The 22,984-nt window shown below is 49.7% G+C and overlaps 2 protein-coding genes across 2 annotated transcripts in view; one reads left to right on the forward strand and one right to left on the reverse strand.

Annotated features, from left to right (window-relative positions):
* Nucleotides 1-568: 568 nt before the first annotated feature.
* Nucleotides 569-20,687, reverse strand: P3H1 (prolyl 3-hydroxylase 1). Its single transcript, XM_012001746.1, has 15 exons — nucleotides 19,972-20,687; nucleotides 15,785-15,937; nucleotides 12,646-12,835; nucleotides 12,297-12,428; nucleotides 11,233-11,372; nucleotides 8,953-9,042; nucleotides 8,571-8,623; nucleotides 8,275-8,396; nucleotides 5,629-5,756; nucleotides 5,366-5,461; nucleotides 4,360-4,510; nucleotides 2,408-2,525; nucleotides 1,901-1,976; nucleotides 1,448-1,588; nucleotides 569-1,047 (listed from the first exon to the last, which is right to left on the reverse strand). Exons 1-15 carry the CDS (start codon nucleotides 20,434-20,436, stop codon nucleotides 892-894), a joined length of 2,211 nt encoding a protein of 736 aa, XP_011857136.1. The 5' UTR covers nucleotides 20,437-20,687; the 3' UTR covers nucleotides 569-891.
* A 22-nt stretch (nucleotides 20,688-20,709) lies between these two features.
* LOC105555040 (chromosome unknown open reading frame, human C1orf50) overlaps nucleotides 20,710-22,984 on the forward strand; it is a 9,129-nt gene continuing 6,854 nt past the window's right edge. The window contains exons 1-2 of the mRNA XM_012001748.1: nucleotides 20,710-20,855; nucleotides 20,972-21,087. Coding sequence (XP_011857138.1) covers nucleotides 20,777-20,855; nucleotides 20,972-21,087 — 195 coding nt within the window. The 5' untranslated portion in view covers nucleotides 20,710-20,776. The remainder of the gene's footprint in view (nucleotides 20,856-20,971; nucleotides 21,088-22,984) is intronic.

Raw genomic sequence — 22,984 nt, forward strand, 5'->3', positions numbered from 1 at the left:
GGTGCAGGTTCCTACACTCAATGCACTGTAGCATCTCAAGCACAGTAAAAGCTCTGGACCTAGTACCAGGGATGTAGCCAGAGGAGCTAAATCTCCATTTCCAGTGTTTCCTAGAGTGTGTCGTTCTGCACAGGGAGGCTGAGATACAGGACACGGAGGACAGACAGCAGAGCACGAAGCATGTGGCTGACATGGGGGCGACGTGCCAGGGCACTGCTGACCACTGTTCCCTGCCAGAAGAGGATTAACCATAATCCCAACCATTCACCCAGAGCTTTACCGTTTACAAGTGTTGTCACATCCGATACTGCATCTGGGCCATACAGCTGCCCCAGAAGGTGAGCAGAGGGAGGACTATGATCCCCATTATACAGATGACAACCCTGAGGTGCTGAAGGTTAAGTGTCTGGCCTGTGGCTGCACAGCAAGCGGTTGAGCCAGGTGCCAAGCCAGGCCTTCTCGTCCTGCACCTGCCACTGGGTCCTGCCTAGAGCAATTTTTATCAAGTGAGACCTCTGGGACAGAATTTTTGTCTCTGGGCAAATTTCCACTGTCCGAACAAACCAAGTAAAAAACACCATGAATCATTTATTCTTTGGTTGTCTACACAGACACTTAAATACTGTATTGCTGTCATGCAGCAGCCTGTGGAGGCCCCTTGGGGTGTCTGGGCCTGTGTCCTGAGCCCTCAGCCAGGTCCAGGGGGTGCGGTGTCTGGTCATGTCCACTCCAAGAGCAGTAGCACCATGTAGAAGGCTGTGAGCAGGGTCCCCTCGGCTGAGTGGCAGACGTAGGCTCACTGCTCCACAGCCCTGAGGGACTGGCCAGCTCAGAGTGTGGGAGAGTTCCTCTCCGTGGGTCTAGTCACCCATCTATCTGACCTGGATGCTGTCATAGCTCATCCTTGGGCTTTGATTCGCTGCCTGAGAGAGACTCTTGTGCAGGTTCAGGGGGGCCCTGCTGGGCATCCAGGGGCTGCTCCTGGGAGAGGTCCATCTCTTCTGGGCTGAAGAGCATCTTCACCAGGTCATCTGCCTGCACCCTGTCCTGCAAGGACAAACCCCTGTCCATTCAGAGAGGCCTCCGGACCAGGCACTCGCTATCTCTCAGCTGCTACTTCCCAGGGGACAAGGAAGGTTCCTTAATGGCCCCAGGCTCATCTCCTTCCCAGCAGGTCCTACTCTCTGGACAAGGACAGCTGAAGTGGGGCCCAAGGACGGAAGCAAGAACTCAGCATCGCTCCCTGTCTTGACCCCTTTCCCCACCTGGATCCCGTTCACAGCAGGCCCAGGGAGGACAAGGCAATGTGACCATAATGACAGGGCATTGGAGCTGGTGTCCCAAGTGCTCCTTTCATGTCTCGGCCACTGGCAATGGGATTGGGGGAAGGGAGAGGCAAAGCCAGGGCACTCTGGGAACGGGTCAGTGCAGCACCGGCTGCTCTCACCCGCTCGCTGTGTCGAGGGTCCAGGGTGAACCACAGGGCGATGGCACAGCGCTGCCCCCTGGTGACAGCCTTCACTCCATGTGGGTTTTCAGTGCCTGAAGAGAATCCCACGGCCCTTCCACACTGAGGTTGCACCTCTGCCTAAGGGGGACAGAAAGGGAAGCGGGGGTTGCACAGGACAAAGACTGTAGTCCACTCTCAGAAGAGACATGGGCTCGTTAGGGCTCAGGACCGAGGGCAGCTCTTCAGGTTGGCTTCCCTAAGGCCAGAACTAAAGAGAAAGGGTGACCGGCGAGAGGAGTGATGGACACGTCTCAAAGCCCCTCTGGCTGGGGGAAGCGTACTGCCCACTGGGAAGTCCAGTTGGTTATTTTTGTCCACCGCACTTTGGGAACATCAGCTGTAGAAAATGGACTTTTTATCTCCCAGGGACAAGGACAAAGGAGCACTCACCGTCACGGTCTTGGCATCCAGTTCAGTGAAATAAAAGTTTCCGCCATCGAAGTCTCCATTTAGGTAAAGGATGGCGCTGGGAAAGGCAGAGACATCTCAACACGGCCCTTCCCCACCTCCCTCTCCCCAGAGTCTTTGCCTCCAGGTGCTCTCAACCAGCAGCAGGACGGTGGTTTTGTGTGGCAGGGAAGACTTTTAAGAACCTACACTGATGCCGCACAAACTCCACCTTTCCACTCTCCACCCTCGCCTCAGAGTCCCCTGTGCCCTTCTCAGGGTGCTTCTGTACCAAGTCCACTCACACTACTGTTCTTGTCACACCACGCTATGATTCCCTCTTTGCCTATCTTCTTATCCAGCAGGTTTGGGGATATAGGATTGGACTCTGGGAACAGCTAGCCCAAACCAGTATGTGTGTGTGCTAGGGTGGGGTAGTAGAGTGCAGGGCACTGTGGGGCCTCTGAGGAGGGCACAGACTTCCTCACCCTGCACCTGCCCCACACTCACCTGTAGTCCCGGAAGGTGTAGGCTGGGGGCTCTTTGACGCACACGAGGGTCTCAGCATTCAGGATGCAGTTGTCTACGTGGACTGGATGACTATCATCCTTCCTCTCCGCCTGGACCTCTGGGGCCAATGTCACACGTTAGCACGGCAGCACCTCGGGAGATGGCACAGCTCTCTTCTTGGCAGGGGAGGTGCTTCCCAAAATGTGTCTGAGACTATGGAATGCCCAATGAACTAGGGGGGTGTCTTTGGCTAAGCCACAAGCCTAGAGGCCAGGACAAGTCTGCAGGCTTCCTAGGACAGTTCTTGGCAGAGGTGAGCAGGGTGTGGCAAGCAGGAATGAAGGGCTCCAACCAAGGGCAGATCCTGGGCAGAATGGCACAACCCTTGTTTGTAGCTGCACTTTACAAAATACAAAGGCCCAGGGAAGCGAGAATGAGGGGTCAGGAGGTGGGAGAGATGCAGGGCAGAGTGGTCAGCCTTCCATCAGGACGGCAGAAGATAGGACTGAGTGGGAGGAAGTGGGGCAGAGCTGCCTAACAAAGGGAAAGCATGAACTTCAGGGGGGCTCTGGGGTGGGGTGGGTGGAGAAACCATGCAGGGAGAAGGTCACAAAAGGGAACAGACTGGGCTCACTGTCAAATACCAGGCAGACCACGTCTTTCCCCAATGTAAACCTTTGTGTAGGCACCATCACGTCGTGGTGGGTGCCTCCTTTTCCATTCCCACTTGTCCAGCCAGTCACCAGGTCCTGTCCATCCACCTCCTGCACCTTCCTGGGGCCTCGCTTCTCCCTCCTCCCACTGCCACTTCCTGAGTTTAGGGCTTTACCCTTGTCCACGGAGGTCACTGACGACCAGCTTCCCTTTTTGGTTTGAAATCTCTCCGCACACACAGCAGCAAAATGAATCTTTTAAAAGTCAAGGCCTCACCATGTCCTTCACTGCTTGATGAGGCCTCTCTGGCCTCCTGGGGCCTGTGCCTGTGCTCTCCCACCGGGGGCTTGTGACACACCCGGTTGTGTGTCTGCCTGGTCCCTTTGGGTGTGCCCAGATTCTGACAGAATTCCAAACATCCTGAGGCAGAGGAAAGCTGTCTGATCTGTGCCACCTACCAATGGCCGTCAGTGCCAGGGGCCTGCTGAAGGCTCCAGTATGACAGAGCCGGCTCTGGGCCACATGGGATCCTTGCAGCACTGGCCGAACCTCTCGCCTTCTCAGACATGCAGAAGGGAATGTGGGTGGGTGAGGGAATGAGGAGTAAGCTCCAGGCCACTCTCACTTGTAAATCACGCAGCTCTCTCACAAATTTGGTATTTAACAATTAGTAAAAGAGAACCTGCCACATAGCTATGGTTGAGCTAAAGGATAAAAAGTCCTTGAAGGTAGCTCTCCAGGATTTGGCAGCTTTCTTAGTTCTCCTGACTCCCGGGCTGCACAATGCCTCCAATCCTGTGCAAGCACCATCCCACCACCCAGTGTACTCCGTAATCGTATTCATCCTGCAAAACTCCCATCGCTTCCTCAGGAAGCCTTCTTTTTGCTGTTGTTATTATTTTTGCTTTTAACAAACCCTTCTGTCGAGGACTGACTTTCAACAGGTGGCAGCGAGGGAGCTGCTCAGCTCTGTATGAAATCCCGACCGGGAAGCAGGTCCTCTGCAAATGGTTTAGCGCCAGCTTCCCCATGAACGTGCGTTGCGTGACGAGTGAGGGGAGGCCACCTTTCTGGCTGCACCCCGTTTCCCTCTGGGAAGCCTTCTTGATCGCCAGGTAGGTTGACTATAACTTCCTCCATGCTACTGTGGCATGCATCACACTGGGATGCCACTCATTTGTTTACATTGGTTCCCCAACTGGAGAAAAGGGATCGCATCCTATTCTCTGTGTCCTCAGCATCCAGCACAGAGCTGAGATGCAGCATGTGTGGGGGCCTGCGGGGGTGATGAGTCCCACCTTCGATGGCAGTGCGGCACACCAGATGAGAGTAGGAGAAGTAGAGGGGCGTGTCCAGGCGGAAGTAGGACTCCATGATGCGCCGCACCTTCTCCGTCACGTTGTAGTATAGGTGGGCACTCTGCAGAGGAACTTTGCCCTCTTGCCCCAGCTGCCAAGGAAACAGGTGGTCAGCTGCCCTGAACGCCTGATATGGTTTGGCTCTGTGTCCCCACCCAAATCTTATCTTGTAGCTCCCATAATTCCCATGTGTTGTGGAAGGGACCCAGTGGGAAATGACTGAATCATGGGGGTGGATCTTTCCCGTGCCATTCTCATAACAGTGAGTAAATCTCCCGAGATCTGATGGCTTTTAAAAAATTTGAGTTTGCCTGCAGAAGTTCTCCCTTTGCCTGCTGCCATCCATGTAAGACGTGACTTGCTCCTCCTTGCCTTCCAAGGAGGCTGTGAGGCTACCCCAGCCACATGGAACTGTAAGAGTCCAGTTAAACCTCTTTCTTTTGTAAATTGCCTAGTCTTGAGTATGTCTTTATTAGCAGTGTGAAAACGGACAAATACAACGCCCCTCTTTGGGCTGCCAGAGACAATAAGGACTAGGCCCATCTCACATCCCCGCACCCCCACTGAAGCTGCAGCCTCTGCTGCCCATGCCCAATACCTCTACCATATTCCTCTTCCTCCTCTCCTTCCTCTCTCTATGAGCACTCTGTGCATCCTGCACAGAAGCACAGCCCTCTGAAATCAGCCTTTCTTCGGAAAGCATTCTCATAGCTTTGGCCAGCAGTCTTAACTGCTCACTTTGCTTTTATTACACTCGGTCGAACAGCGAGGATTCGAAAGAGAACCTCACTCAACGTAACTCATCTTCACTTCCTGGCAACAGGAATGTTGGCAGGTGGACCCTCTTCACCTTTCCTGGCACCAGCCCCAACTCCTCCTCAAAGCCTGAGCTTCCCCCTTCCCCACCCCTTTCTCCACACTCTAGAATGCCAAGTGTTGATCTTACCTTGAGGGCTTTGAAGACAGTGACACCATAGAACTTTTCATTGGGAGTATGTGGGGAGGTTTGACCCCGGTAGCCATCTCCTGAGGTTGCTGCCACCTACAAGGCCCAAAACACAAGGTGATGTTAGCCACGACAGCTGAGGGCTTGAGAAGAGGTGGTCAACTGCAGCCAGCAAGAGGAAGGTGAAGGCTACCACCCAAGGGGCACTTGATGGGGGGAAGCTGGACCCTCAGGGGAAAGTGCAGTCACTGGGCTTCCCTTACGTTGGTCAGTCTCTGCAGCTCCTGACATTCATGGTCAGAGATTACACCGTCCATCACCACCCGCTGGGAACCATTCAGGAGTCTGGAGTTCATGGTGAGACTGATGCCTTCATACAGCAGGGGGCCACCTGCAAAGCAATGACAAAACTTTAGCTAAATCTAGCAGCAGCTCTGACCAAAGACTCTCCATTAGATATTGCCTCCTTGTCATAAACAGAAATTCCAGCTGTTTTCCTTTTCACCAGCAAAATCTCCCGCTAGGTCATTTTCAAAGGCAGAATAGTCCAGAGGACAGAACATAAAGCTGAAAGATGAGATTCCCAGTCCCAGCTCCATGACCAAATAGCTGCTAGCTCTTGGGCCATGACACACTGTTGAGGAAACATCAGAAACACAATCCTAAAACATGAGCTCGAGAATGAGGAAGAACTGACTTTGACTCCTAGATCCTCCATTGATTAGCTGTGTGACCTTGGCAAGTTACTTAACCTCCCTGAGGTTAATTTTAATTAATTAAAATGTTCTCATCGGTCAAACAGCATCTACCTTATATGTTTGATGCCAGTATAATGTTAAGAACAAGGAAGGTGGCCGGGCGCGGTGGCTCAAGCCTGTAATCCCAGCACTTTGGGAGGCCGAGACGGGCGGATCACGAGTTCAGGAGATCGAGACCATCCTGGCTAACACGGTGAAACCCCGTCTCTACTAAAATACAAAAAAAATTAGCCGGGCGAGGTGGCGGGCGCCTGTAGTCCCAGCTACTCGGGAGGCTGAGGCAGGAGAATGGCGTGAACCCAGGAGGCGGAGCTTGCAGTGAGCTGAGATCCGGCCACTGCACTCCAGCCTGGGCGACAGAGCCAGACTCCGTCTCAGAAAAAAAAAAAAAAAAAGAACAAGGAAGGCAAGTTAAACACTTAGCACGATATTTGGCAGATGGTAAGTCCTCAAAAGTTTGGCTACCATGATATCATCATTTTCATTTAAAATAAGGATCTTGCAATCTGCATGACCCACCTCTCAGACAATTGTAAGAATCAAGAGAAATAACAAAGTGAAAGTGGTCTGAAAACAAAGGAATGCTGGACAAATTGTTTTCATACACTAATCTTGTTTAATTAACCTCTGTTAATTTAAGCAACTATAGGGCAAAGGTCAACATTTCTCTCTTACAGTTCTCATGGTGTTTCTCTGTGCTAGGGACATACTAATACTAGAGACTCAGTTCAACTCCACTCGATAACTGAGGCTTCAGTGTGTACCAGGAACTGTGCCAGACAGGGTGAGAGATGAATCCTAGAAGCAGTACCTGTTCTCTAACAATTATGCAAATAACTAGCACAAGACAGATCGTAAATGCCCTAAGAAGTTCAAAAGAAAGGAGGGCACTCCAATCATCTGGGAGGTTAAGAAAGGCTTTACAGCTGGGCATGGTGGCTCACACCTGTAATCCCAGCACTTTGGGAGGCCGAGGTGAGTGGATCACAAGGTCAGGAGTTTGAGACCAGCCTGGCCAACATGGTGAAACCCTGTATCTACTAAAAACACAAAAAAATGAGTCAGGCATGGTGCCACATGCCTGTAATCCCAGCTACTCAGGAGGCTGAGGCAGGAGAATTGTTTGATGATCCCGGGATGTGGAGGTTGCAATGAGCAAAGATTGCACCACTGCACTCCAGTCTGGCAACAGAGTGAGACTCCGCCTCCAAAAAGGAAAAAGAAAGGCTTTGCAGGGTGTATCTCAGATGTCCTCATGGGCAGGGATGGTGGGAAGCATACTAGGAGAGCCAGGCATAAACACAGACTGGTGGGCAGCAGGCAGGCTTATGGAACAAGGTGCAGTCCTGTGTGAAGAGAAGGTGTAAACAGGACAACAGTAGAACATTCAGTTAAGGGGCAGGCACGGAGGATGGGTCAGAGGCCAGTGTGTGGAAGACTGGCCTAGCTACCATGAGCAGGCAGAGGGAAGGACAGGCCAGGCGAGGAGAGGGTGGGTACAGATAGGAGGTGCCAGGCCCTGAAGGAGACCTGAGGCAATGAAAAACAGAAAAGGCTGGGGAGAGAGCTGAGAAGCAGCACTGCAGAGCAGAGCCACAATCAGTAGGCCTTCCCAGCAGCTTGCAGGGGACGGGCACAGGAGGAAGAGGAGTCAAAGGAGGCCTGAAGGCGTTGAGTCTCGGTAACAGGACGAATGGTGAAAACTGGGAGAAAAGAGCTTGGGAGTGGGGAGACAGGATGAGTTAATAACCTATAGAAGTGGACAACACTAGACACTCGTGTTTCTGTGACACAGGAGTCTTCTTTCTTTTTTATTATTTTTAAAGATGAGGTCTTGCTATATTGCCCAGGCTGGATTCAAACTCCGGGGGTCAAGCGATCCTCCTGCCTCAGCCTGCCGAGTAGCTGGGATTACAGGTGTGCACCACTACATCCTGGAGTCTGATTTCTGAACCAAAGGACAATTCTCAGTGCTCTTTCCAGTTGAAAGTCCCGCTGGTGAGCGAGGAAGGATGCCCACTGAACTGGGACCCTGAGGCTGCCTCATGGTGAGTTCTGTAATGCTGGGGTGCAGCGCTGCCTGGCAAACGTGGGGTGACCCGCCTGGCTCCCTGACGACAGTCAGACATGCCCCTATCTCTGTCCTCTCACCTTCCCGGGTCAGTCTGCTCACATCCAATGACTCCTTGGTCTTCTCTTCCACTAGGGTCTCAATTTCCTTCATAAGGTTCCCAATCTCCTGGGAGATGCGTACGGCTGTTTCCCGTTCTGACCTATGGGCACAGCCGCTCTGAGGACTGCATTCGAAGGCCAGCCCTGGGCTCCACCCCAACTTCCCAAACTGGACCTGCCCACCCCTTGCCAGGAGTTCACATCTGCCTGGGCTCAGGAAGCCTCAAGTGCTTCATCAGACTGATCCAACCATGCAGTTTCTTCAAGGTCCTCACTTCTGTTTCTCTTGCAATCTCTTGGGAATCACCTCTTCCGGAGTCCATGAATCCTAAGTAGGTCCGGAAGAAATGAAAAAGGTAAGATGATCTACTTAATCTTCCAGGTGTCTCAATGCATAAAATAGGCCCACAGAAGTAATCCAGCTCATCACCCTCTTCCTTTCAGGAGACAAAATGGGAGGTTTCCACATCTAAGTCACTTCTAGCTGCCCAGTGTTCCCCTTTCATCTGTCTCTCATCCCTGCCTTGCACAGATCCCAGGCTAGGCTCAGCCTCCAACAAGTTTTCTGTCAGAATCGCACAATGTTCCCCTCGTCCCCATTCGTCTCCCCCGCTCACTCTGTCCCTGCGCCCTTCCAGCTCCTGTACCCTAGCTCACCGGATCCACAAAGGGGATTCCAAAAACATCATAAGCGAAGAAGAGCAGCTCTTTCTCCAGAAGGCTTCGCTGTCGGTACTCCTTGGCACTCTGCGGGTACAAAGGCAAACAAGTCCCCCAGAACTCAGCCCTGGCTTTTAACCTCTGGGGGTTCCCCTCCCTGGCACCCCACACTGACGCTCCCATGTGACCTGAGGCCTCCTTCTCCCTACCAATGCTCTCTGTCTGTTCCTCAGTTTGGGACAAAAGTCTAATTTCTCTGTCCAAGGGTTCCTCTGCCTGGCACAAGCAACAGTACCTCTGAGGTACTGGAATAACCAGGCTTTACTTCAGGGAAAAAGCCCTGCTCCTCCCCCATCCCAACCCCCATTAGTCTCTAGGACAGAAAATCTGATGATTCTTAGAAGTAGAAATATTCTTCAAAGAAGGAGAATTCCTTCTTGACTTCTACAGGAGTCCACAAAGCAGGAAAAGGAATCAGGCATTAGGCAACTGACATGTTATTCATTTAATCTTTATAGCCACATCTGAGGTTGATACTAGTATGCTCATTCTACAGAGGAAGCATCTGAGGCACAGAGGAGATGTACCACTGTCTAAGGTGACATTACAGGACATGGGAGAGCAGGGACCTACAGTCAAACCCAGGTCTTCTGTTATCTTTTTTTTTTTTTTTTCATAGCAGAATGTGCATTTGGACAGACAGAGCCGGGTCTTTACAGTCCTAAAGCCCATGTGCTTTCTGTTCTGCCACCTGCCTCCTCTCAGACCCTAACCAGGCCACACCCCTCCCTGAGAATGAGCAGCTGCAGTGGGAGGGCCTGGCACTCTGGCCTTCCCATGTGGACTCCCGGGCAAGGCTTACCCAGGGCAAGGAAACTGAGTACCTTCCAGGGTCACATCTTTCCCTAGGTGCCCTGCTAATCTCCAAGCAGCAGGAGGAGGAAGGAAGAGAAAAAGAAGACATCATCAGTTGAAATAAAACATGAAGCAGTTCAAGGAGGAATTAAAGGAGTCAATGAATCCTATGTCATCTACTATATTTACCTAAGAGGAAGAGAGACGTTTTCTCCTCAGGAGTTTACATTACTGGCTTCTGTCACCAAGTGCTATGTTATCTCATTTAATCCTCTCCAATTACCCTATAAGGCTGCTATGAAGCAAACCCCACTTCCATCCTTTATTCATTCCACGCTCATTTACTGAGTGTCAGCCATGTGTCTGGAGCTGTGCCTGCACTGGGGCCAAGCAGGGAACAGATTCCGGTCATCACTGACTGGCCACAAGCCACTGCACAAGTTGCTTCCTCTCTCAGATGCTAACAGTCCTCATCCCTAAAGTGGGAAGAAGACTGCCCACCTTGCAGGGCAGCTGTGATGATTAAATGGGATGATGGATACAGCCCACCCTGCACAGAGCTTCACCTGGACAGGGGCTCAACAAATGTTAGTTACCATCTTTCCAAAAGGGGACTTCTAGTTACAAATGCGAGATTGGCCACATGGGTTTATTTCCCCTCACTCCCCTCAGGCTCCCCTTAATGGCCATAAGGCAGGGAAAAGGTATTAACCAAGCAAGACGAAAGAGACTGGAAGTGCCATCTTAAAGCCAGATGGTCACCATCTAGTGGCCAAAGAGGACAACTACAAAGACAACACACACGCGAGGGACAGCAAGAGGCTGTTTCTACTGGAGCCTCTCAGACTCCCCAGGGCTGGGAAGGAAGAGCCTGGGTGTTTCCCTTCAGCGCAGCAGCCTTTGTGTTTTACAGATATTTCTCCCGGTTTTGGAGTGAGACAAGGAAAATGCTGAAAGATGGGAGAGAGAACAAACAATGGCAGGAAGAAGAAGAGATGGGAAAGAAAATGGAGACAGAAAACAGGTGAACAGGAAAAAAAAAAACAAAAAACAAATAACCCAGCATTAAGTGAAAAATGATAGATCTTGGCCAAACAATATCAAGTGTCCAAGTTAGGGGTGCCAAGAGGGGAAAGAACATGCCCGCCGCGCAGTTCTACAGGACTCAGAGAACAGACTTCGGGGCCCAGATAACGCTAATTGAGGCTCCCGTGTACTCCCCACACTCCCTCCTGTGCTGTGCTCCTTTCTCCTCTGAATAACAAGCCGAGTGGGTGAACTCACATCTGACCCCGACACTGACACCTGGCTCCTGCCCTGCACGCGCAGCACCGACTCCCCTCTGCTACCCTACTCTTCCGCCCTCAGGTCTGCATTCAGGAGTTCAGCTGGCAGCTGTCATAACAGAAGGAAGTTTCTCACCTCACGGGGGCCAATGGATCTGGCATGTTCTTCTCCAAGCATAGCTGCATAATAGGCCAAATTTTGGTTCATCACCTCGTCATTGGGGAAGAAGAGAAGATAGGTCTTGGCACATTCAACAGCCTGTGTATAATTCCCAACTGCAAAGTGGATAGAAGAATGGCTGAGAGGAAAGGGTCAAAAGGAAAGGATCAAATCCTGGCACCAGGGACCACTTGGTGTTCAGTCTCCGCAAAGCTTAGGCAATGGCAACATGACAAGGTGGTGCCTGCTACTTAACATGATGGCCTGATTTCAGGGGCAGAAGTTATGGAATACACATAGAATGTGTGATTAATTTTAAGGTGAGGTGGTCAGTGTCCTCAGGGCTGCCTAACAATGAAAGAGAAAAGAATCAGAATTCTCTGCATGCCCACATCTTTAAAGATGCACAAATAATTCAAATACTCCTTAATATTCTGCCTCAATACACTCAATCATTAGATCAATTTCTCTGTTTTCCTACTTTCTTTTTTCTATAGATTTTCAGAAGACGGGGAAGATTACAATAGCAGACTGTCTCTTTGGCAGAATAGTTCTTGTTGATATTTGTTAGTCACCTCAACTCAACTGTAAATATTGTACACTCATCAATATGTTTGTAATGCTTAGCACACAGTGGGAACTCTGCAAACAGTTGGTTTTCTGGGTATTAATTGGCAGCCCCACAAAAGCATCAGTGCTATATCAGGGAGAGGGCTGGCAAATGTCCTCTGAGCTAAACAGTGGCACACCCTTACTTTCGCTATTAACTTTAATTCGAAAGCAAAAATAGATTACAAGTTATAGAAGGCACAAGAGATGAGGTCCTAAGTCTCCCTCCCCCGGCTTTTTGGGTTGCTGGTATTGGCTTCCTAGGCCAGTTGCTTATAACAAACTACCCAAGGATCACTTAGCATGGTGCCTCCCATAGCTACTGAAAGAAGCCAAACACCTTGAGGAAGTAAGTGGCTGTAATCCCTGTCCACCTTGCCTTTAGCTTCTTAGTTAGCCAGCAGAGAAAGAGGAAGGAAAGCAGGCCTTACTGTTATAGTAGGCAAACTGCAGATAATTATAATGGGATGGGAGGAAGTCTTCAAAGGGCTTCTCTCGACTTGGGTGGGAAGCAAGCTCAGTGACGCAGTTCTGCTTACAGCTGAGGACCTGGATATAATGATCTGAAAGGAATCAAAGAGGGGGAATAACTATGAGGTCACTCTTTAGGACTCAAATTCTGGTTAAAATGAACACATTCAAATGGAAGTAATTTTTCATCGGCTTCTCAGATTTAATAAATTGAGGGATGAGGGTGAAGATTCTCCATTTATATTATCAGATGGTGACCTTAGAATCCCAGGAGTCCTGGCTGAAGGTCTGGTTCTGAACTGCACCCACCTGTGATGGCCTGGAAGAGGTCAGCGTTGTACTCCAGGTAGTTGTAGCCATCGTAGTCATAGGGCCCTTCGCAGAGGGCATGGCACTCCTCATAGGCCACAAAGTACTCGTGCAGCGCTGCCTCTAGGTGGGGCACGGCTTCCTGTGGCTGTTCCTCTGAGTAGAGTCGCACTCCCAGTCGAAATTCTTGCTACTGGGAAGAAGGAGCACTCAAACGCAGGCCACAGAGGAGGAACCCACTCTCCTTGACCTCAGCCACCTTCACGGGGGTCCTAATTTCCTGTTCCTCAGGTTACGGATGGAAAGGGGTGAGCTGGGTGCCACTATATAATGAAGGCCTTTTGTAAATGGTCTTTACATGTTCCTCCGGAAATTTGAAAACATTTAGCTTTTTTCGAGACAGAGTCTCACTCTGTTGCCCAGGCTGGAGTGCAGTGGCACAATCTCAGCTCACTGCAACCTCCTCTTCCTGGGTTCAAACGATTCTCTTGCCTCAGCCTACCTAGTAGCTGGGATTACAGGCACGTACCACCGTGCCCAGCTAATTTTTGTATTTTAGTAAAGATGGGGTTTCACCATGTTGGCCAGGCTGGTCTCGAACTCCTAAGCTCAAGCAATCCTCCCACCTTGGCCTCCTAAAGTGCTGGGATTACAGGTGGAAGCCACTGTGCCTGGCCAAAAAACATTTAACTCTTAATCTGGATGAAAGATATCTGAGAGTTCATTATGATTTTCTTTTACTTTTCTTCCCTCCCCCGACCCCCCACCAAATTAGTAACAGATTCTTGCACTTTTTTTTTTGAGACGGAGTTTCACTCTTGTTGCCCAGGCTGGAGCGCAATGGTGCAATCTTGGCTCACCGCAACCTCTGCCTCTGGGGTTCAAGCAATTCTCCTGCCTCAGCCTCCAGAGTAGCTGGGATTACAGGCATGCACCACCATGCCCGGCTAATTTTGTATTTTTAGTAGAGACAGGGTTTCTTCATGTTGGTCTGGCTGGTCTCAAACTCCTGACCTCAGGTGATCCACACGCCTTGGCCTCCCAAAGTGCTTACAGGCGTAAGCCACCGCGCCTGTCCCAGATTCTTGCACTTTTTTGTAGGGCTAACAGTTTTCAGATAAACACAACTTACATTTTTTTTGTTTTGTTTTGAGACAGAGTCTTTTTTTTTTTTTTCTGAGACAGACAGCCCAGGCTAGAGGGCAGTGGTGTGATCTTGGCTCCCTGCATCCTCCACTTCCTGGGTTCAGGTGATTCTAGCACCTCAGCCTCCTGAGAAGCTGGGATTACAGGCATGCACCACAACACCTGGTTAATTTTTGTATTTTTAGTAGAGACAGAATTTCACCATGTTGGCCAGGCTGGTCTTGAACTTCTGGCCTCAAGTGATCCACTCACCACGGCCTCCCAAAGTGCTGGGATTACAGGTATGAGCCACCATGCCTGGCCGACATAACTTACTTTTTTTTTTTTTTTTTTTTTTTTTTTTTTTTTTGTGATGGAGTCTCACTCTGTCACCCAGGCTGGAGTGCAGTGGCACAATGTCAGCTCACTGCAACGTCCGCCTCCCAGTTCAAGTGATTCTCCTGCCTCAGGCTCCTGAGTAGCTGAGACTATAGGCACACACTACCATGCTCAGCTAATTTGTGTATTTTTAGTAGAAACAGGGATTCACCATGTTGGGCAGGATGGTCTCGATCTCCTGACCTTGTGATCTGCCCGCCTTGGCCTCCCAGAGTGCTGGGATGACAGGTGTGAGCCACTGAACCCGGCCACAATTTACCTTTAAAAGTCATTCTTTTCTTTTTTTTTTTTTTTTTTGACTCTTGCTTTATCACCCAGGCTGGAGTGCAGTGGCACGATCTCAGCTCACTGCAACCTCCGCCTTCCAGGTTCAGGCTATTCTCTTGCCTTCACCTCGAGTAGCTGGGATTACAAGCGTGCGCCACCATGCCTGGCTAATTTTTGTATTTTTAGTAGAGATGGGGTTTCACCATATTGGCCAGGCTGGTCTCAAACTCCTGACCTTAAGTGATCCACCCGCCTCGGCCTCCCAAAGTACTGGGATTATAGGTGGGAGCCACTGTGCCCAGCCTAAAAGTCATTCTTACATTGTTTCTAACATTCTTGGTTCATAATTAAAATGTAAGGAACCATAAGCTCTCTATAAAATGCTATATCATCACAGACAATCTCTCCTTTGGAATAGACTTTTCCTGCTAAACAAACAGAATAAGAACATTGAGGGCTACTGTAACATTTATTGTAGTGAAAATCAAAAATGTACATGACCAAAAAAATGTGACTAGTGAATGAATACAGTCTCCGCATAAGATGGACTATCATGCAGCCATAAACAATTATGTTTTCAAATAAAACTGAAGACATGAGAAAAGGCTCATGATACTAATGTTAGCTAAAAAATGATGACAGGGCTGGGCATGGTGACTCACACCTGTAATGCCAGCAGTTTGGGAGGCCAAGGTGGTAGGATCGCTTGAGCCCAGGAGTTTGAAATCAGCCTGGGCAACACAGTGAGACCCCATCTCTACAAAAAATAAAAACAATAGGTGGGTGTGGTAGTGCATACCTGTAGTTCCAGCTATTTGGGAGGCTGAGGCGGGTGGATCACTTGAGCCCAGGAGGTCAAGGCTGCAGTGAGCCATGATCACACCACTGCACTGCAGCCTGGACAACAAAGTGAGACCCTGTCTCAAAAAAAAAATTTAAAAAGATGATAAAAAATGCATACACAATATAACACCAAATTAGATGAAAAAAATTATATACGGAAGACTATCTAAACTGGTTTTCTTAAGGTGGCAGTATTACAAATGATTACTTTTTGTTTTATACTTATCTACATTTGTACAATGTTATACAATGAACATTTATTACTTCTGTAATGTAATTAGAAAACAACCTTAGCAATGTCATTTTAAAAAAACGAAAGAATGCATGCCTGTAGTCCCAACTACTCAGGAGGCCGAGACTGGAGAGTCTCTTGAGTTCAGGAATTTGAGGTTACAGTGAGCTATGATCAAGCCACTGCACTCTAGCCTGGGTGACAGAGCAAGACTCTGTCTCTAAAATAAACTTAAAAAGAAAGAGAGAAAGAAGGGGATAAAGTTTTTTTCACCATGTGGGGTTGAGTCTCAAGATCCTTGAAGTCGGCCTCCTTTACTCCAGACATGGTTTGGTAATAGTCTAGGTTCTGCCGCATCTCCATGTGCTCAGGATTGCCCACGAAGAAGGTGTGTGCTGCAGCGACAGCTTTCTCCAACTTGTTGATCTAAGAACGAAGCATGAGAAGGTAATGCTCACATCCAAACTCTGAATGTTTGTGTCCACATGAGCAGTCTACATAAACAGGAAATCCCTGCTCCCCGAGCCCTCCACTCAGCATGCCCAGCCCTGCCAGCCCCAAGAAGCACACCTATTACAGGAACTACCCACCAGAGATTAGGAGCACAGTGCCCTGGGCAGATTTGTAGCTCTTTCCCAAGTCAGATTTAGGGGTTCCCCAGATTATAGGAAGTAGCAATGTTCTATTTTAAAACAAAGGTCATATTGTATGGGGAGTGCTGTGAAAGACTGACTGCCCATATGATATGTTTTCATGCTGGGCGCGGCGGCTCACATCAGTAATCCCAGCATTTTTAGAGGCCGAGGCAGGTGGATCACTTGAGCTCAGGCGTTCAAGACCAGACTGGGCAACATGGTGAAACCCTGTCTTTACAAAAAATACAAAAATTACATGGTACTGTATGTCTGTAGTCCCAGCTATTCTGCAGGCTAAGGTGGGAGGATCGCTTGGGCCTGGGAGGCAGAGGTTACAGTGAGCCGAGATGGTGCCACAGCATTCCAGCTTGAGTGACAGAGCAGGACCCTGACTCAAAAAAAAAAAAAAAGAATACATATATATATTTCATGATTCAAATGTAATGCCTGACCTGAAAAAATTCTGTGGCTTCAAGGATTTAGGGGTAGAGAAAGAAGAGCAGCTAACAGACTATGCCTAAGAATTTTCCTAGAATTTTTTTTTTTTTTGCATAAAATAAAATGAAGCATTCTTGAGACATTTAGGGAAAATGTGGATGGCTAAAAATTCTAAGGTCCTTTACTAAGTCCAGACATGTACTTTCTGACTCAAAGCTCAGGGCTCATGAGGTTCAAACAAATAGGTCTAAGAAATCTGAGGGGTTGGTCGGGGGTGGCAGTTTGCACCTGTAATCCCAGCACTTTGGGAGGCCAAGGGGGGCAGATCACTTGAGGTCAGGAGTTTGAGACCAGCCTGGCCAACATGATGAAACCCCGTCTCTACTAAAAATACAAAAATTAGCTGGGTGTTGTGGCGCACACCTGTAATCCCAGCTACTTGGGAGGCTGAGGTAGGAGAATCGCTTGAACCAGAGAGGTGGAGGTTACAGCGAGCTGAGATCGCCACACTGCACTCCAGCCTGGGTGACAGAGTGAGACTCCGTTTCAAAAAAAAAAAAAAAAGCAATCCAAGGGGGAGAAAGAAATAGGCTACAGACTACAACAATACCCACAGCAATGGACTCCAGCATATCAAAGCAACACAGGTTTCATATATAGAATCCAACCAAATAAATCACTGATGATCTAGTAATTAACTGTGTGGACACTGGTATCAAAGAGACCGGCCATGGCCAGGCACAGGGGCTCATGCCTGTAATCCCAGCACTTTGGGAGGCTGAGGTGGGCGGATCATGAGGTCAGGAGTTTGAGACCAGCCTGACCAACATGGTGAAACCCCGTCTCTACTAAAAATACAAAAAATAGCTGGGCGTGGTGGCATGCGCCTGTAATCCCAGCTACTCAGGAGGCTGAGGCAGGACAATCGCTTGAACCCAGGAGGCAGAGGTTGCAGTGAGCTGAGATCGCACCACTGCACTCAAGCTTAGGTAATGAGAGCGAAACTCCGTCTCAAAAAAAAAAGAAAAGAAAAGAGGGCCAGCCATGGTGGCTCATGCCTGTAATCCCAGCACTTTGGGAGGCCAAGGAGGACGGATCACGAGGTCAGGAGATCGAGACCATCCTGGCCAATATGGTGAAACCCCGTCTCTACTAAAAATACAAAAATTAGCCGGGTGTGATGGCATGTGCCTGTAATCCCAGCTACTCGAGAGGCTGAGGCAGAAGAATCATTTGAACCAGGAAGTCAAAGGTTGCAGTGAGCCAAGATCGCTACTGCACTCCAGCCTGGCAACAGAGCAAGACTCTGTCTCAAAAAAAAGAAAAAGAAAAGAGACCGGCCAGCAGCAAATCTGGGCTTAATGACTCACTGACTGGCTGGGCAGTAGACAAGATATTTAAAGTTTACTTTCTAAACTCAGTTTCCCTAATCTATCATCTGGAGATAGCATTCTCTAGCTATCTCCTAGCATTGTTGAGAGTTCAAAGAGATAATATACATGCAGCCTGTAATACATGGTGCTGGGCACAGATCAAGTGCTCCATAAATTTTAGATGGTATGATTAATATGCTAAGAAAACTTATTTCCTTATCACTGGTACTAGTAAAGGCACACTAAAGGAGTCAGCCCTGGTTAGGTGACCCAAGGTAAATAACTCCCCATCTCTGTACCTCAGTTTCTTTAACTGTAAAATTAGAAATTTTCTCAGGTCTGTCCCTTTTATGGAATTACTCTATCTCTTATATCTTTCAGCACTGCTCCTGCCTGTCTCTGTTCTCCCTCATGTCCTCACTCCTCTCTCCACCCCCAGTCTTCTTTACTCCCTAAGCACTGAGGTACTTAACCTCCTCTCTTGTGGACAAATGCCTGTCTCCTAATCATGTGCCACCAGTTTCTCCTTCTTCCAAGGCTCATTCACCATGGTTTCCAGAATGAGTGTTTTAAAACCCAAATCTGAGGATGGCTCCCTGCAGTCCGCAGAATTCTCTTCCAAATTTGGCCTCAGTGACCATTCTAGCCTCTTCTCCTACTACTCCCCACACACACCTCGACATTGCAATCGCAACAATTCTTTTTTTTTCCTGAATACATCATGCTTTGGTTCTACTTTTCCCTCTATCTGGAGGAGCCTTCCTTCCTCTCCCCCTGACAATACTTAGGACGGGCTTCAATATTACCTCTTCTTTGAAGTCTAATTTCTCTGAGATAAAGCTAGAGTCTCCCTCCTTTGTGCTCCCACAGCCCTAAGTATATGCCCTTGCAGTATCCCTTACTACAGTAACTCTTAACATCAAAGCAAGACAAAGCAAAAATGTTAGTCGAGCATTTAAGTACCTGTACAAGAACTGGAATGCAGTAGGCATGCAATACATATTTGTCAAATAATTTTAGAAAGTGCTATGATGAAGCGACATAACCAAAGACATAATGCAATTATTTTGATTTCAAGTCCAGCGCTCTTCCGAGTAACTAGGAAAAATGAAGGGAACTGTGTAGGCAGAATGTTGTGGAGGGGTGGAAATCTGAGGTCCCCAAGAGTCTCTCAGTCTCTCTTTAGGTCGAATCGAAGGTCTTTTAAACTACAGATATAACAGATATAATGCACAGCTCTTTCTCCCCCCACCCCCAATACAGCGGGACTAATAACAGCATCTACCTGACAGGATATTGTGAAGATTAGGGCAAATGCGTTAATAAAGGCAAACTGCTTAAAATACTGCCTGAAGTACGCGCTGGCTATCATCATCCATCATCATCATCATTATCATCATCATCGAAACCATCACCACCACCAAACAAGCCTGGAACGCTCCAAGCCCAAGTGTACACTTGAAAACATGGCATTCTGGCATTCCTAAAAATACTCATGTTCTTTGTAAACCTGACAGACTAGCCAGAGGGTCCCCCCGACAGGCAGGGCCAGGCAGCCCCTGCTGGCGACGTGGCAACCTCACATCCTGAAACAGAGCTGCTGAATCAAACAGCAGGAAAAGCACCACTGGAAAACCAACCGGAAGGAACATATTGTAGACCGCTACTAGCTTCTCAGTCGGACACTTAAAATGACATTAGGATGGGAGACCCAAACTACCGCTTTAATTCCCTGCAGGAGATTTCCCAGGGAACAAAATGGCCATGAGTTTTGCTTGGCCTGTGCCCTAACCCCAGGCTGGACCTCTGGGGTTAGCAACTGCCCATGCGAACTGGGCGAGGAAGGTCTCCTGCCAGGGAGCAGCTCTCCCCGGCTCCGAGGAGAGCTCCCCAGCCAGGAGGCCGCTTTCCCCTCCCTGCGGACACTTCCCCGATCCCCCTGGCTCCCCAGGTCCCCTGCAACATTCCTCTCCCCAGAAGGATCCCGGCCGCCCGGCTCCGGGCTGGTCTGCACCTTGAAGTAGGCGACCTGCAGGTAGTTGTAGGGGCTCCGCTTGCGGAACTCCAGCTCCATCTCTTCACTGAGTGAGTGGGCGGCCGGCGGCCCGAGGCAGCCGCGCAGGCAGGCGGCGCGGCGCAGGAGGCCCCCGAAGAAGCTCAGGTCGCGCAGGGCTGCGGCGCCCGAGGCCTGGGCCGGGCTGGGGAGCGATTCAGGGTCCAGCTCCCATGGGAAGTCGGCGGCACACCGGGTGCGGCAGCGCAGGCGAAGGGCGCGGAGGGCGGCCCGGGAGCGCAGCGCCCGTTCCATGCTCAGGACCACCCCGGGCCAGTCCCCGCGCGCATAGGCTGCGGTCCCCTCCGCGAAGAGCAGATCAGGAGTCACCACGCCCCATCCTGCCTCGGACTCGACCTCGGCTTGGGAGGCAGCGGCCACGACAGCCAGCAGTGTGCTCAGCAGCTTCAACGCGCGTGCCGCCATCGTCTCCTCAGACCTAACGGGACCGATAGCCACCCGACACGGAGGCCGGAGTCCCACCCCCGGAGAAGGCCCGCCCCCGGGCGAAGCCCCACCTCCCAAGCCGGGCGGCGCATGCCCACGGGGCTTGCACCGCCTCTTTTCCTTTCAGTCAACCCAGATACCCCCACCGGCCCTCAGCGAATCCCGGCGCGTCAGCCGGAGCCCCGCCTCCGAGCTCAGGCTTTGCTCAGTCGCTCTGAAGCCCAGTGGACAAGAAATACGGAAGCTCCGCCCACGCGCCTTTATGCGCAGGCTCTCCCGACTCGCACCGCCCAGGGAGTGGGGAGGATAAGTCGCTGTTATGGAGGACGCCGCAGCGCTCGGGAGGACCGAGGGGGTCCTTGAAAGCCAAGGACCGCAGCCAGCTGCAGGCCAGGGAGGTATGCGGGGCGGGAGTCAGCGAGGGGAAGTCAGCCCCAGCGAGGCAGCCGGTCTCGGGGCTCCGCGGGAGGCCGAGGGCGGGAGCTCACGGCCTGTTCCTGGCTGTGTGTCGCAGGAGCCCTGGTGGAGCTCACCCCGACCCCCGGCGGCCTGGCCCTGGTGAGCCCCTACCACACCCACCGGGCCGGGGACCCCTTAGACCTCGTGGCGCTCGCAGAGCAGGTGCAGAAGGTGAGGAGGCGCGACCGGGGCAGCGAATAACCGTCTTCATTCACGTTGTGCTCTGCGTCTTTCGGCTCAGACCTCACTACCACCTAGGGTGGGGGTGGCAATTGCTCTTGTCTCCATTTTACAGACGAGTAAAGCCGACTGTCATTGTGAGTCGGTGGCCTGACTCGAATGACCTTCTGTGACCAAAAGCTCCTCTAACGGCAACTTGAGTGCCCATAATCTCCCTTCGTGGGAAGGTTTACACAACACGTTAGCGTTCATTATTTCATTTGCACTTTAGGACAGCCTTGTGAGGTAGGCAGTACAGAGTTATCTTCCCATTTGACAAAGAAAAGTTCCCCAGGAAGTTTCAAGGTCCGCTTTTTTTAAGCTGCTTCCCATAAGATCTTTGTTAACTGAGAGTTTAAACATCTAGCAGGGCAAGGACTCCGAGTTTAGTCCTTATTAAACATAGTATTCCCAAGCCCAGTGCTTTTATATGGATGGCCAAAATAAGTCAAATAAGGAGGAAATGTGAAATAATGGAAAAAACACTGGAAGTTTGGACACGTGACTATTAATCCCACTTTTGATACAAACTTGCAGTGCGACTTCAGGCAGATTACTTCTCTCTGGACCTCAACTATTTTATCTGTGAAGTGAAAGGTTTAAAGTAGGAGAGCTCCAAGATCTAAAGCTTTGTCATTATTCGATGAAAAACCAGATTCCTTCTTATCTCTTGTCAAGACTTCCAGTTATACACCCTCTTCAGTGTGCACAGATGGAGGGTCCTGCTGTTTTAAAGATTATGATGGCCCCTTATCCCTGTATACACTATCAGATTTAGCCTTGATTATGTTCTAAGGTCTTTGCTTTGCTCAAAATTATTTAATGTGCTCAAATTCCCTCACGTCTTTTTTTTCCCAATGATCCTAGAAATCCTTCGAATCCGTTTTTTTTTTAATTAAGAAAAATTCAGATACGTAGGAAAGCTGTTTTAATTCAAAACTTGTACTTTCTTCTTTTTGAAGAACTGGGGAGCAAAGTGCAACTTTTATGGATTAAGAGAATATGCTAATCAGATCACTATTATTGGGAGGGAGGTTGATAGGGATAGAATCTTGTGCACACAACATACTCATGTGCTGTCGAATGACTATCATGTTTATTATAATGGCCTGAACAGATGGAATAAAGAACAGTTTTTGCCTTTCATCCTATAATCTTGTGAAATACAGAGGATGCATTATTATGCTGCCTCTGTTTCCCCAATACAATCTGTATTTGAGAAGCTGAAGAAAAAAACAACTTTAGAGACAAACAAATTGAATCAAACATATTTACTATCTAAAATGTACTTTTTGGCTAGGTGCCATGGCTCACATCTGTAATCCCAGCACTTTGGGAGGCCAAGGTGGGTGGATCATTTGAAGTCAGGAGTTCGAGACCAGCCTGGCCAACATGGTGAAACCCCATGTCTACTAAAAGGTGTGGTGGCTCACGCCTTTAGTCCCAGCTACTCGGGAGGCTGAGGCATGAGAATCGCTTGAGCCCAGTACATAGAGGTTGCAGTAAGTCGAGATAGCACCACTGCACTCCAGAATCAGGGACAGAGTGAGACTCTTAAAAAAAAAAAAAATGAGGCTGGGTGTGGCGACTCACACCTGTAATCCTAGCACTTTGGGAGGCTGAGGCAGGAGGATTGCCTGAGCTCAGGAGTTGGAGACCAGCCTGGGCAACATGGTGAAACCCTGTCTCTAGTAAAATACAAAAAATTATCTGGGCATGGCGGTGTGTGCCCGTAGTCTGAAGCTACTCTAGAGGCTGAGGCAGGAGAATTGCTTGAACCTGGGAGGCAGAGGTTACAGTGAGCCAAGATCACACCACTGCACTCCAGCCTGGGCGACAGAGCGAGTCT

The sequence above is a fragment of the Mandrillus leucophaeus genome, unplaced genomic scaffold (genome assembly GCF_000951045.1).
Source record: "Mandrillus leucophaeus isolate KB7577 unplaced genomic scaffold, Mleu.le_1.0 Scaffold67, whole genome shotgun sequence".
NCBI lineage: Eukaryota > Metazoa > Chordata > Mammalia > Primates > Cercopithecidae > Mandrillus > Mandrillus leucophaeus.